Source organism: Bombyx mori, chromosome 23 (genome assembly GCF_030269925.1).
Source record: "Bombyx mori chromosome 23, ASM3026992v2".
In the NCBI taxonomy this organism is placed as follows: Eukaryota; Metazoa; Arthropoda; class Insecta; order Lepidoptera; family Bombycidae; genus Bombyx; species Bombyx mori.
Window position 1 is genome coordinate 9,065,055 of NC_085129.1, and position 15,242 is coordinate 9,080,296.

The following is a 15,242-nucleotide window of genomic DNA, read 5'->3' on the forward strand; positions in this document are numbered from 1 at the left end:
AAAACTTTGTGTATAAGAGCTGCGTTTCTTTATTTAATAGGCGTTTCAGTAAAAATACTATAATTGAGTCGTCTATTATCAAAGGCGGCAATCTGTACATTTGGACAAGAATTTTTTATTGATATGTCAATACAGATTTATTTGAATATAATCGTCTCCTTCAAAGAATACGGTTCAAAACCTGCATTAAATAAATGTTAATAGTTAACCTATTATTTATCTAAGATGTCGTTCCGAAGAGTTTTGTGACTGCCAATGGAATACAAAGTCAATAATTCGTTTTTCTGATTTACCAATCATTGTCCAAAAGTCAGATTGCCGCCTTTGATAATAGTCGACTCAATTAACTGTCATTTCAGTTAGAGCTTTGCATAGACCTTTCAAGGAGCTTTGGCGAGAATGTGAAGTATATTTTAGTTGTTAGAAATGATTTATTTCTTTTTTACCGTTCTTGTAACAATTATGATTATCAACTACACCATCGTTGCACATTCTCGGGTTCCTCCAGAAAGTTCAATGAAATATCATCGTTAATTACATTTCACCGTGTAATAAAAATTAAACCTGAAAAATTATAAATTGCCTCATTATTAGTCCACAAGGGTACTATCACCCTGCCTATTTCTGACGTGAAGTAGTATTGCATTTTGGTTTGAAGGGTTTTACTGTACCTATACACTGACTACTTAAAATACATGTTTCAAGATGGGTGGTAGTATTCACGTTGTAGATGTCTATGCGTTCCGGTAAGCACTTAACACGCCGTAAGCTATGAGCTCGTCCATCGTTTAGTGAAAGGTAATTTCATTTGGTCCAACGCCCATAATGTAGAGGTATATTACCTCATCTAATTTCTTACGATTTAAAATTTAAATTTTTTTGTACCATTTTACCTAACAAGCATAGCTTTGGCCAACGGTTCCAAAAGAAGCTATAGTAGCAACATTTACATTGCTTATCCTATAGAAAAAACAAACAAACAGTAATGTCAGTTCAGTCAATTGTCAACTAATCAAAGTAGCGAAATGAAATCGCATGAAGTTAGGACGTGTGGTAAAAGTCGGGCAGTTTGGTTTTCTTTTGTGTTTTGATACATATCCTGAATGTGATTACAAGTTGTTTTTATAAACGAACATTATTTCGATGCCATGCGCACGGAGCGGGTGCATGGGGATAGGTTTCATCGAGCCTAACTCATGGCAAGGATGGCTGCATCTGGTACGGAGATCGAAGACTTCTTGAACGGGCCTCTGATTTCGTGGGTGAGTGCACAAAGATCCGTAGTTTGTGTGTAAGAAAGAAGCGTGAGACAAAATCAGTTAACCGTTCCATACCAATGAACGTGTTATTTTTAGTATCGATTTCTGATATGAAAAGTTCATTCGATCTGAATACTAAAACTAGTAGAACAATTAATTGATTACTATAGTTTCTTTATTAAAGATTAGTTGAGAAATTTGTTTAATCAAATTTATAACATTAAATTAGTAAGTAGTATTACATTACATACATTTGTTTTTGTTATGAATTTAAATCTAAGCATTTATACAAATTTACTATAAAGTTATCTACTTTTTGATAAGGAACTGTGACAAGAAACTGGCCCAGATAATAAAGTATATTGTAATAAATATAGGTTTATCCAAATAACTGTTGTTTAGCTACAGTTATAAAAAATATAATAAATATATCATGAAAATAGTTACATATATTGAATATCATTGCTACTACTTTAGTTTATAATTTTAAAATTCTGATTCACAACTTGGTAATTAAATTCATATCATAAAGTCAATAAGGTGAGAATAACTTCAAAAAAATAAAAATCTCTAGAGAATATATTTTCTCTGTGCTATATTCTGCAACACAGTTCCCATACATTACAATATAGCCTACAGCTATTATGGCAAGATTAAACTTTCAAAAGCAGTTGTGTAATAATGTTATGCATTTATGTATTGAATGATTAACACAATTGAAGTCAAATAATATTTAAGTTGAATGTATTGTTGTCATCAAGTTAGATAATGGCATTAAGCTTCACTGCCTTAATTTTTTTTAACAATATCGTCAGTCTTATTTTAGTATACATGTAAAATTAGACTATGATAATATAACATTGATCCTGTCAAATGTTAATGTTGTTCACAGATAAAATCATGCATATCAAATCCAGAATCAGGTTCTGGGTATCAATTTCTTTTCAATGGAGACATCCTTCACCAAGTTTATCTTCAGATAGACCCAGAACCATCATACCATATCACAAAATTGTCAGGTCTCGAAGACCAGGCTTTGATACTTGGTAGAGTTAAGAACTTTGATGCTATCATTAAAAATGTGAAAGCACTGTATGAAGAGGAGTTGGGAATGACACTTTTAGTGGTCCCAGAATGCATATGCCTTGGAAAAGCTCCGGAATCCAGGGAAGGGCTGGAGAACATGAAGTTGCTTGTGTTACTACTACTCGGTGCCGCTGTTCAGTGTCCAAATAAAGAAATATTCATAACAAGAATTAAAGAACTTGATTTGGAGCTACAACACAGCATTGTGGAATGCATCAAACAGGTATTTCAAACCATTGCTAGTTAACAAGCCTTTTTTTTAATTACCTATTTACATTTCATAAAAAAGTATATTGTAAATTATGACAATACTAAATTATCATATCGACGCCTGAAAGGCAAACATGACTAAGCGATAATGCATGAACTTTACAGTAGACTAATTTAAAGTTGAAATACCTGAAAAAAATTCTATTTTAACAAATCTAGCTGTAGTATTGAAATGATTTTAATAGACCTAGAAATATTTTTTTTTGCGCATCGAATATGGTTATTGCCTATCATTTATGTATAAAGCAGTTATTGTCGCTTAGTCACGTTTGCCTTTCAAGCGTCGATATGATGTTAAGTGTGAATGTTTTTTTTAATCATCACAATTCTTAACCTGCATTAAAGGAGTTCAATAAGCATACATGTAGTGAAGAGAAGATACAAGTCCATAAAACCTAGATGAATATAATTATTAAAAGAAATATTGGTGCTAGGACTTAGTCAGCTACATTGGTGGCTACTTTGTACCTTATACCTTGGATACCTTATACTATAAAGTATTAAGTACACTTTTTTGACACAATACATACAATACTTTTTGATAGAATAAATTTGGAGAATTGAAGTGTTCTTCATTGGATAGTATGCTATGTCTGGATAGGGTGTAAAGTATATAACTGTTCTCAAGCTGATAATGTAAACAATAAATACTCTTTTTCTTAGCTAAGCAGAAATATCTTCAGTGACTTTTGTCTTATTTATACCATAGATTTAGTGAACAAGCTGTTCATTATGATCAATGTTAATCTCTGATTACTTGTTATATTGTGTAGAAAAAAGTATAAATGAAATATAATTTTTTTCCTATGCGGATTCCTTAATTTTATTGCGGCAGAGATCATATTTATATTAAGCCTGGGATAAAAATCGTAAACAAAATAGTTGTAAAAAATGGATTGATATATCAGAATGGATGTGTTTGATGTATCAAAAAGAGCTTTACTGGTGACCGCACCACATATTGTCGGTCCGAGTCGTTTTTTTCACAAATTGGTTTTCAATTCGACTGGAAGGGAGGAACAGACTTTGTATAATATAGTTGAGTCTCCAACACAGGTTTGAAGGTGGATGACAGTTCTGGTATCAAAGATCTTACATTGTTATGTTCGTGTAGAGGACACAGAACCTCATTCATGAAGTTTTCGCACCTACAGGGAGCGCGGGGTATGTGGGTCTTGACGGTGAGCAGATGTAGGGAGTGGACTCAAGAATGTTTTTAAAACCCTACGCACTGGTTCAATCTGAGAGAATTTGCTGACACTAGTCCTAGCAAGAGCAGTACTTTGCAGGATCTACCATCGAATCGCTATCGCGACCCACTGGGCAGATCCGGCGAAAAAGTATGTGAATATAATATGGGGTAGTTCGACGAGGCGGTAACCGGTGCTTGAAAAGCCTAACAACACCGAGAAGTAGGATCCTGGAAATCCGACAAGACGTGTTTCTGGCGACGACGGCTTTGCGTTGCCCCGTAGCTCGGATATGTAATCAGTAGAAATGTGAGTTATCGTGTCGTGCCATTTTGTCGAAGTGGCGTTCTGACGCTAACTTAAGATACGTACCTACGTATCGATTCTAAATTTAGATCGTCGTAAAGATCGACATTCCTCACGTACCACGGTGCACCGACGGCTATATTGCAGAAACGGGAACTTCCTATGAAAAGGCAATTTACTTTGCTTGCAGAGACTTAGAGTCAACCCAGTACGAACGCAGCTCGGTGGCGTATTGACTTAACGTGAGGAACGAATGTTATCCCTCTGTCCAGGGTGACGCCTAGGTAGTAGGTAGTTGGCCTTCGAGGTCTACGGTATGGGCCAAAAATTTTGATGGCGGAAATGGAGCTACCGCATCTAATTCTGAACGAGATATTAGCAATGGTGTCGGGAATCTGATGTCCGATCTACGCCCGGGGTCAAAATCCGGGCAGAGTAGAGAGGTTCCCGCGACCAACACTACAAATCTGTTTGTAGTGTTGGTCGCGGCGCTATCCTGAGGACGCCCGACTCGTCGAAACATTCGTCGTGGACTAACGACACCGGTCTTCACGGTACGACGGCTCGTCAGACCGCCCGCGCGGTGCCGCTGGTGTTCCGGGATACCCCGCTGGGTATATGCTCCGAAAACCACTTAACAACAAATGGAGCATGAACTGTAAACCCATTTAGTATCTTTAAAAAAACAGAAGTATAAACAGTATTTTTTTTATCCAATAACTAATTTTAGAACACTTTCAATATAATATCAAGCTTCGGCTCTGTCTGTTGTCCGTTCTGAAAATGAAATCGACTCTACGTGCGAGAGCAATCTGGGTTGCTTGAGGCTAGATACTTTAATCAACAGTATGAATTGATCCGGCGTGAAATTTAGCAAATATGTTCGAAACATAACTTACAACGAATAAATATAGATTTCAAATGTAAAACATAAAACCGAGTTATAGATAAAACGACTATTAACTCTTTTGTTCTAGTTACACAAATTTATGACCGCATTATCAAGTGCTTGACAAGTTTTAGGTTGCATAATTTTTTTGTGCAAGCGGCCCCGACTTGTACTTAGTTGTGACTAAAAAGATATTTGAATTTGATGTTGCTTCATTAAATAAACTTGACTTGCGTTACTAACTTGATTTGCGGCCAGTTAAATTGTCCACATTCTTAGTTAATTAGCTGAGAAACACACTGGAACTGTATATCTTAAATGCATCACATTGTGTTCAACGAGGACGGAGAGAAAAGTACAAATAATGAATATTTACCGCCATCCGGTGATCGTTCTCGTCGAACTCGTCGCTTGCGACGAAGGGCTCGACGAGTAAATTAACCCAGCCCACTGAGTTTCTCGACGAATCTTCTCAGTGGCTTGCATTTCCTATCCGGTGGTAGATTCTGCGAAACACGGCTCTTGCTAGGGTTTGTGTTAGCAACGTCGTCAGGTATGAGCCCCGTGAGCTCACCTACTAGTTAAGGTTACGCTGAAATAGCCTCTCAAGGATATCAGCTTAGGTAGGAAAAAAAACTGCCATATTCGTGAATTAGGAGCCGACTGTATAGTTAATTTTGTTATAACGAAGCCCTTACGACTCTTCTAATTGTTCCATAAGAGTCCGGGTCTATAAGGCTACAGGCCACCGAAGTACGGATGTCGGTGTCATGTTTCAGGGTGGGTGTACGGTATTTATGTTATGATGTCTTTGTTTCTTATTACCGAGTAGGCCGTGAATTCGTTTACCAAACTTTGTTTTCTCGTTCAACGTCCTTGTGCAATTTACACAGTACCAATCCATTTTAAATGTGGTGCTGGCCTCGCATATTGGGTACACATTCCGTAGTCAGCTAAACATGTCTATCCTTATGGAGGTAAATACTTCGCAGATGTTTGAGCGCCTGAGAATTAGCCGCAGTAGCTTAGCCATACCTACACCTATTTAAAGAAAAACTGATATTGTGTTTTGTTTAAACCAATTAAAAAATTTATTAGTATCCGTTCACTCATATACAGTTTGGATCTGCTATGCATTATTGTCGTGTTGCGGGTTATGTTCGAGTACTTATTATTCAATTCAATGCTTGTTGATTGATCGGACAATACAATACATTGTGTTTTTTAAATTAGATAATAAATGCATTCAAAGTGACTTTATAGTTATAGCACGTAGCTTAGCAACCAGATTCATCTTTTGGCAGGACCTTACACAACTCGGGAATCTTTTAGAAAATATGAGTAATTTAACCCTGACCTTGAGCTACTAGCGTATTTTCTTTCTGTAGTATTTTACCGCTCTATTTTCTTACACAACTCTCCCTAATCTCTATCGTGACCACTAGTTGTAAAGCGTAGAGTGCACATCCAATTCTTGTCTACTTCTGCTACAAGCCAGTAATACCTCAGACCTTAGCTACATATTATCTAAATTTTGAAGGTGGGTGACAGCATTCACGTCGTGATGTCTATAGGCTACGCTAACCACTCAACAGGGAAGTGGCCGTCATTTTTGTACATGTACTGAGTAAAACGGAAAAAGATTTACGAGTAAAAAGATATACACTGAGGGAATATCATTATATATTGTTTATTTATTTAAAAAATGACTGACTCGGTTGTGCAATAGTTAGCGCTACTGACTGTTGCGCCGGAGGTCTGGGTTCGGCATGGGGCAAACATTCGTGTTTTTTTTTTTCCTTCCTATGCTGATAGCCTTGAGAGGCTATTTCAGCTTCACCCTAACGTGTGTAGGTGAGCTCACGGGGCTCAAACCGGAGTGTTGCTAACACTGACCCTAGCAAGAGCAGTGCTTCGCAGAATCTACCAAACCGATCGGAAACGCGACCCACTAAGAAGATGCGGCGAGAAACTCAGTGGGCTATGTATATGGGTCAATTCGCTCGTCGAGCCCTTCGTCGGGACGGGTTCGATGAGGACGGTGACCGAGCGTGTGATGAACAAGTTTGTTTGCTCTTGGTCTGGGTGTTTATTATAAACGTATATAAGTATTTATGTCAGTCTCTGATAACCCTTAACACAGGGAATCTTTATTTGGTGCCGGATGATCATGCTTGATTTGTTCTCGGTTATTTATTTAAGAATAACTTCACAGGTGACAGACATGCAAACAGTGGTATTGACCCCAGATGCGATAGATCTCTTCCAGTCACCGACTATGTTCAATCATATGCGACGACTTGCCAAAGAACGAGACCATTATCTGCAAAATTGGGCTTCCTTAGTACTGCAAGATGGGCTTTGTGAAAATGAAAATGAGGTCAAAAATGGAAAAAATCGATCAACCCAGAATGTAAATCAAAGCAACGGCGATAGTCAACATTTAGCTGTTGAATTAGCTGACTGGAAAGCAAGGCTACGGAAGCAAAGGCAGGAACTGTAAGAGTATATTTATGTAAAATCTTTTATTACTTGTACTGATGGACAAGTGTTAACAAGATCATAACTGCGATACATGCAGTACGATATTGAAGAGTAATAAATGTTTATTCTTAGAAGCTATGTTATTGGCCCCATTCTTTCTAACATTCCTCGATTAGAAGTAATGTTTTATTAAAATATAAAGCCAAACTAGTGTTATGTCTACATTGAAAATATTTATAATAAATAATGTGTTTTTCTTACAGTGAAGAAAAATCTGAACAGCTTGTAGAATGTCGTGAAGAATTAGAACACACTAAGTTAGTGTTAGGAAAGTTGAGAACAGACAGCCAAGAATGGTTCAATGAAGCAAGAAAAGCTACTGGCTATAGAGATGAAGTTGATGCGCTTAGAGAAAAGGCTGAACGATGTGAAAGGTAAGACATTTTCAATAATATTTTTGAGCCTTTAGTAATCAGATGAAACTGAAATAAAAATAATAATAAATATAATAATTATAATTTTCAGATTAGAACAAGAAATTCAGCGATACCGAGATAGATTGGCAGATGCGGAGTATTATAAGACGCGTGTGTCAGAATTGAGAGAAGATAACAAAGCCTTAATGGAAACTAGGGATGCACTTGAGGAACAACTGCAAAGGGCTAGAAAAAGAGCAGAGCAATGCCTCAATTTAGAAGCAGCTATGATCAAATTAAAAAGGGAAGCGAACGACATAGCATTGGTAATTAATTTATTCACCTTTAAAAATGTGTAAAGCAATTATTTTTTTATCATCATAAAGTGTTAATAAAAATTACGCTTCTTAACAGGAAAGAGATGCAGATCAGCAAAAAATACAAGAACTCATTGAAGAAAACAACCATTTGCAATATATTACTCGGTCTATGTTAAGTGAAAGTAACAATAGCAATCTAGATACAGACAATGAAGGAGAGAGCACTCTAGAATCTGGAGAAAATAGTTTATCAGAACAATTAACGAGTAATGCTCAAGCGAGGGCACTGAAGTTAGAATTAGAAAATAAACGGCTCCTCTCGACAATAGACAACTTACGAGAACAATCATTATTAGAAAGCAGTGATAAAGTATTGGAATTAGAAAAAGAAAAGAAAAGGTTGGCATTGAAATGTGAACAACTCCAAGAAAATTACAACAGGCTTGTACAACAGAATTCGGAACTCGAGGAAGTTTTTAAAAATGCCCTAGAAGAGAACAGAAAATTACAAGACTCATTGGACAGTCAAAAATCTTTTATAGATAGGCAGGCCATAGATAGAGAATCTGAAAAGAGTAAACTTCAAGATTTCGAACGACATTTAGAATCGCTTACCAAGGATAAGCAACGTATACAAATGCTCTGTGACTCAATACAGAGGAGGGCTGATGAACTAGAAAAAACCTTAGACACCAGAAACAAAGAAGTCAATATTCTTAAGCCGGAAGCCGATAAGGTTACTGGACTAATTATCCAAACAGAAGAACTTAAAACAAAATTGACTTTCAGTGAAAGAGACACGCACAATCTACAAAGAGAAGTTGGTAAATTAAGAGAAGCCGTAGAAGAAAAAGACGTAAATTTGGACAAGTTTACTAGCGAACTTGAGTTAAAGAAAAAAGAAATTGAAAGATTAGTCAAAGAATTAGAAACAAATCACAATATAGCCAATAGATTACAGGATCTTGAACAAAAAACCCAGGAATTAAAATCACAAAAGAAAGTTGACACTGAAACTATACAGACACTGCAGAAAGATTTAATATCCGAAAAAGTTAATTTTGATAAATTGAGGAATTGTGTAGAGAAACTTGGTATACGTTCGACAGAAATAATATCCAAAGAAGTTAACGTAGAAGATCTATTGGAAAAAATTATCACAAACAGTGATTATGAAGGTTTAATATCTGAAATTGCAGCCAAAGCAAACTTACTGAAATTAGTACCATGTGATTGCAAACATATAGAACAAATTGACAAAGAGGATGATGTAGTTAATCCTCAAATTGAACAGCTCACGGCAGATCTAATTGCTTTACAAGCTTCTCTCGAAAGCAGTCAAGCTGAAAACGCTAAATTGCAAGTGAATATTGCTACGCTGAATTCGCAAAACGGGTCATTGATTTCGCAACAAATGACATTACAACTGGCTAATAGCCAATTGGCTGCGGAAAAGGAAGAAATTATAAAACAGTTAGAAATACTGAAGGACAAACAAGACAACCTGCTAAGAGACCAGGTTGCTCTGCAGACATTGCACGAACAATTGAATACAGAGTACGAAATGCTCCTTAGTGAGAGAGAGCCAGTGAAAGTTACCATTAGGGATTTAAAACTTGAAAATAGAGAGTTAAAAGAAAAACTAACGCATTGTGAAAAAAAAGTAAATGATTTTGAAAAAGAAAGGGATAACTTGAAAACAGAGTCTAGAAACTTGATAAACCTTAGGGCAGAACACTCGAAATTGAAAGATGATTTTAGAAATCTTTTTACTGCTAGCGATAGATTGAAAAACGAATATAGAAACATGCAGGAAGAGTACAGAAAATTGAGAAGTGAAGTGTCGCATTTAAAATTACTCAACACGGAAATATCTGGGGAAGTCAATACAAAAGTTGAAATTATCACGAGCTTGGAACTAGAGATTAATAAAACAAATCAACACTGTGAAATGTTGATACAAATGAATAAAAGCTTAGATGCCGATAGGCGTTCGTTAATGGATCACGTGTCTCAACTTTTGACCCAATATCACGAGTTACTCGCTCATTCGTTGAAAGATAAACAGCATTATCACGAAGAAGAGAAAATGTTCGCCGACAAAGTTAATGCACTATGCCGTCAAAAGGAAAAACTGGAAGAAAAAATAATGGAACATTATAAAAAGTTAGATAACTGTACAACAAAACGACGTGGTTTCGGAGCTTCATTCGTTAAGAGGGTACGGAAAGCCGGCACAGACTTAATAAACAAGGTTCCATCGAGAAATAACAAAAGAATCGAAGATGCCTCCAGTTCTAAATCACAACTAACTTTAGCAGGCTCTGAGTCAGGAGAGTCAGATCCAGGTAGTCAAGAAATTGAGAAAACGTTGAAAATGTCTGATTTTGATCCCGCGACATCTAATCATAGCGTTGAATCGTCTAGACACAGTACTGAAGCGAGCTTCAGTCGAAGATTTGATGATAAACTATTAAAAAAATCAGAAAACATGGAAATGTCCGGGTCTATTAATAGCTTGGATTCTACAAGACTTACCGGTGACAATAATTTCGCAAGAAGATTATCGACAACGTCCATACATAGCGGAGGCGGAGATGATGCTCTAATTAGAGCATCGTTACGTAGAAGACCACATAAAACTGTGCCTCCTTCTCATCGTAACAGCTTTCAAGGTATAGAAAGCGAATCGGGTTTGCCGACAGGTATATTCTACTGACTTCATAATATTTATTACATATCCTCATAGAGATATAGTTTATCTGTAAATATATTTGCTTCTATTTTACCTTTCAGCTTCAACACCGACGCCGGTATTCGGTACAGCTGGTACTCGTCGCACTGTGTATGTAGCAGACGAAGAGGCTAATGTCAACCTTGATTCAAAGCCGCAAAGTACACCGATAAAAGAGAACCCGACATATTTAGTATACAACAGAATATCGACGGTTATCGGCGACGGCGCTTGTCAAAGTTTGAATGAAAGACCAACGTCTGAAAGGCCTGGTCCGGACCAACCTCACACGGTCGATGATTCTACTCAAGATAGAAATGAAGCAAGACACGACCGGAGATCAATAAATCGTAACGAAAACACGGAGAATTCTAAAGAGTCCGCGATATGGTACGAATACGGATGTGTCTGATGCAGTGGTTTGTGGTGTAAAAAAGACTGAAGCCATGCCTTGTATTTCGAATGTATTTATATGATCGAATTATGTAACCTCATGACCAGGATATTATTAATACTTTTGAATTTATATTTGCAATTTTTAGTATTGTGATAAGATTTGGAGAGCAGTATTAGCTTGGCATTTAACCGAATGACTATTAGTCAGAAATATAAAGAAAATACATTGTATTTTTGTCACAATATAGTGTAGTCTTCGTATATTTTTACTTTATAGAGGCTTTTCTTTTATTTATTTGAATACAGCTTCAAAGTCTGATGACTTATTACGACTATGTACTGTATAACCCTATAAAAAAACTAGAATATTGTTTTATTTTTTGATTTAGTGTAACAATATGTACAATACTAACAATGACAAATTTTTACTATTGTTTTAGTTGTTTCGTAGCATAAATTAGAATAAACATAGGATAAGAAGGGCTCAGTAAAAAAAAGTGGTTTAAATAAAATCTACTGGAAAATTAAAACAGCTTTTAAAACAGCAAGTGCCTGGCTCTGAGTTTTGACTGAAAATTTCTTTATTCTGAAATAAATTATCTGAGTGATCTACATTTTTTGACACAAATAATATTTTCATTTATTATAATGTATACTATTTATATTGGTGAACCATCAAATTAGAGATTCAGTTTATTGTGTATTTTATTAGCTTATGTCAGTTGAATCGTTTTTACACTCATTCCTTCAGATAATTTTTCGATTCGTTTTTTATGTACCTTAAAATTTACATCAATTGTACTTTAGTATAATATTGAAATGTGATTTAATAAACGTATGTTTTGTTTATTTTCTTCAGTAATTCGTTTAGTTTACATTTACATGATAATATAATAATTATAAACATTTTTTAAATATGTCAGTCATGTCATGACAATATATAATATGGATCACATTCGCTACGTAATGACGATAGTAAAAGCAGCATAGTTTATCTTTGGGTAACGTTTTCATTACTCTTTATTATATAGGTTACAATGTAATTCCCCAAAATGTAACATCACACACCAGTTTTCTGATAAAAATTAATTAGACGTTTTAGAAACACTAACAACAAGATGAAAACAAATTAATTATAGACTTCTTTTCAATCTACTCTATATCTATATAAGTTTATTTTCATAATTGAGTTCTCTATAATTTACTGTGATTTCATTAATTGGTACTTATCTTTTTGAGGTGCTAAAGTAATAAATTATATTCACTTAAAATAGAAACTAGAAATTAGGAGTTTTTTTGCAGTGTACTGCACAGCTACTGAAGATGTCTCACCGAATTTATCTTTGCCGCACAATTTATTAAGCAAAGTATCAATAAAAAATATATTTCTTAATTTACTTAGTTTTATTGACTCAACACAATAATGCTATTCATATTATTATTTTTAATAACCAATCAATACAAATTTCTAATTACTTTCTGGTTATTGATTAAGTCACTAAAAAAGAAGGAAAAATAATCAGTAAAATAAATTTTGGGAGCCTAGTTTATTTTATCACAATATTGCCATTTTTTGGGCTACTGAGCAATTATGCATTCCAGTGTGAAGGATTACATGGCAGTTGCAAATGTAACTTTAATCTTATCTCTAAGATAGAAACAGCCAGTAGCATTATATGTTGTGGTGTCTATGGGATCCAGTAACTGCATAGTACAGAATGGAACATTAAAATTTATTCATCAGCCTAGCAAATACAAGTATAAGACTGATTCTTTTTTAAATCAATACATTTTTTCACATAACACTCCTATAATCAGATCTAGTTATTTAAAATTAACTAAGATATCCATTACAGTTTGATTCAGCCACCTCCCACTGTATTACTGGGGACTCTTGAATTGCAATCTTAAAGGGATGTCCCGAGACAACAGCCTTATGTCCTGGCTCTACATTTGGAGGTAGATGTGAGATAATGCACTAGAACAGAAAGCAAAATGGAATTATAAATTTATAGGATTTTATTTTATTATGTGTTTTTCATTTTATTATGTCAATGAGGGCATCCTACCTTTGGTCTATCTGTTTCCGAAGACATGTAACCCACGCACATTGTTTTAGTTGTGTGACCCCATAAAACTTCACCATCTCCAGTTTGTGGGTCATGCCTTAGAGCTAAAGCTCCGCACAGTCTTTCGGGTACATCCCATAAGAATGGTGAATGTAAAAAATTTTTCTTCAGGCATTTATCTAGACTTTCAGTTGGGGATGGGGACTCAAACAAACTTTCTGCTGTGTTTTTTGCAAGCTGTGTTCTTATTAAATGCTCCCCACATCCTGATGTGCATGATGCCACAGACGACTTTATTCCATCTCTACTCATTAAAGCCCAAACCCCACTTCCAAAAGAAGCAGCTTGTCCGACCCTACCTTCATGTTTTAAAGAAACCCCTCCTGAACTAGCACCAGCTGCTACAACACCATTAATGTCCACACAAATTGCTCCTACTGTATCTAGAGGACTAAATTTTACATCATTTTGTATTGAATACTTTTTAAGTTTTCGCTTGCAATGCTTAAAGTTACGAAATGCTCTTGCAGAAATCATTTTGTGATCATCCACAATTTCAAGGCCCATTCTTTGTGCCCATGATCGGGCACCTTGTCCAGTGAGTATACAAGGTGGAACTCTACCCAAAGACAAACTGTCACATTGTTTAATGCAAAGATTCTTGGCCAGTGTTATAGGATTCCAAACATTTGAAACAGCACCACAAGCTCCAAAATGTAAAGTTTGACCATTCATAAGTGATGCATCACACTCTACAGTACCATCCCAAGTTAGGTTTGATCCATAACCAGCATTGCTTAATGGACTGTTTTCCAATTCTGTAAAATAATAATGTAGTAGTTAATTTACATTAGTAATAAATGTGAATTAAGATAGTAGAGATTCAACAACAGATAATTAATTCAAATTTGTTTAAATTAAAATATATAAATCATAAAGTAATATTACATCTATTTACCAATTATGGCTTTTTCAACTGCATCCACAGCATTTCCACCTTGTTTTAAGATTTCGCTAGCTTTTCTGCAGGCCTGATTGCATGTTTTCTGATACTCTTTTCTTAAATTTTCACTGTGATATCCGGCGCCTACAATAAGCATTCTTATTATTTTATGACTTTAGATAGAGAATCGTTTATCTGGTTAATCGTTTTCTTACCGCAATGCACGGCTATGAATCCATTCATATTTAAACTTCTTCAAATATAAGTATAGTGTAAAACAGTTTTAAACACCTAGCCTTTTTTTAAATATAAATATTACAGATCAAGTCAAGTCATTAACGATGGTTAATTAATTTTATAAGGTGATACTTTATTTTTTAGAAGGAAATTGATGTTGAATCAATCATATTTAATTTTTTCGATTCATACATTTAAATTGTAAGATGTCGACAATATTAAAATTTATAGACGAATAAATGTTTATTTATATTGGGAAAGGCTTGTGGACATGTATCGATGCGTAAAGTATCGTATTGTTAAGTTCGAATAATCGATTTTTTGTTCAGACTAACAAACGAAAGTTTTTAATAATTATGGTTTGCTTGTTGATTTAAAGATATTTGTAACACAAATAATATTTTTTCATTATTGTATTACAAATATACTAACTTATTGTTATTTGCGATTTCGAAAGATAATTATAATAAAAAGTTGAATATTTATTTCGTAGTACAAAAACCGGGCCAGAATCTCGTTTAAAAAATCATAATTATATCGAATCTTTATTAAAAATAGTAAAATCGATATTTCGATGCCTCCAATGAACACTACTCTAACTCAAAATTTTGAAATTTTCGTTTTTCACGCAAATCGCTTCACT

General features: G+C 35.0%; 2 protein-coding genes and 1 long non-coding RNA gene across 4 annotated transcripts; 1 reads left to right on the top strand and 2 right to left on the bottom strand.

Annotated features, from left to right (window-relative positions):
* The first annotated feature begins 962 nt into the window (after window positions 1–962).
* LOC101746074 (protein Daple) lies at window positions 963–12,743 on the top strand. The gene is made up of 7 exons (XM_004932601.5): window positions 963–1,262; window positions 2,152–2,568; window positions 7,216–7,499; window positions 7,748–7,918; window positions 8,010–8,226; window positions 8,315–10,925; window positions 11,017–12,743. The coding sequence occupies exons 1-7, from the start codon at window positions 1,197–1,199 to the stop codon at window positions 11,364–11,366; spliced, it is 4,116 nt and encodes a 1,371-aa protein (XP_004932658.2). The 5' UTR covers window positions 963–1,196; the 3' UTR covers window positions 11,367–12,743.
* On the bottom strand, window positions 3,412–6,229 carry LOC134201090 (uncharacterized). The gene is made up of 2 exons (XR_009976268.1): window positions 5,377–6,229; window positions 3,412–3,621 (listed from the first exon to the last, which is right to left on the bottom strand). It is a non-coding gene; the product is annotated as an uncharacterized LOC134201090 (long non-coding RNA).
* Window positions 12,736–15,050, bottom strand: LOC101745927 (threonine aspartase 1). 2 transcript variants are annotated; one of them, XM_004932600.5, is made up of 4 exons: window positions 14,578–15,050; window positions 14,378–14,506; window positions 13,420–14,237; window positions 12,736–13,328 (listed from the first exon to the last, which is right to left on the bottom strand). In XM_004932600.5, exons 1-4 carry the CDS (start codon window positions 14,603–14,605, stop codon window positions 13,185–13,187), a joined length of 1,119 nt encoding a protein of 372 aa, XP_004932657.2. In that variant the 5' UTR covers window positions 14,606–15,050; the 3' UTR covers window positions 12,736–13,184. The 2 variants fall into 2 exon arrangements, with proteins under 2 accessions (XP_004932657.2, XP_062531207.1); XM_062675223.1 differs by having other exon boundaries at window positions 14,378–14,520; window positions 14,578–14,883.
* Window positions 15,051–15,242: the final 192 nt, after the last annotated feature.

Excerpts from the sequence above, each read along its gene's own strand:
- LOC101746074 (XM_004932601.5), top strand. The coding sequence starts at position 1,197 with ATGGCAAGGATGGCTGCATCTGGTACGGAGATCGAAGACTTCTTGAAC. Across the intron at positions 1,263-2,151 it reads ACGGGCCTCTGATTTCGTGG|ATAAAATCATGCATATCAAA; the intron begins GTGAGTGCACAA and ends TGTTGTTCACAG. Across the intron at positions 7,919-8,009 it reads AAGGCTGAACGATGTGAAAG|ATTAGAACAAGAAATTCAGC; the intron begins GTAAGACATTTT and ends TATAATTTTCAG.
- LOC101745927 (XM_004932600.5), bottom strand. The coding sequence starts at position 14,605 with ATGAATGGATTCATAGCCGTGCATTGCG. Across the intron at positions 14,507-14,577 it reads ATTCATAGCCGTGCATTGCG|GCGCCGGATATCACAGTGAA; the intron begins GTAAGAAAACGA and ends TGCTTATTGTAG. Across the intron at positions 13,329-13,419 it reads CGGAAACAGATAGACCAAAG|TGCATTATCTCACATCTACC; the intron begins GTAGGATGCCCT and ends TTTCTGTTCTAG.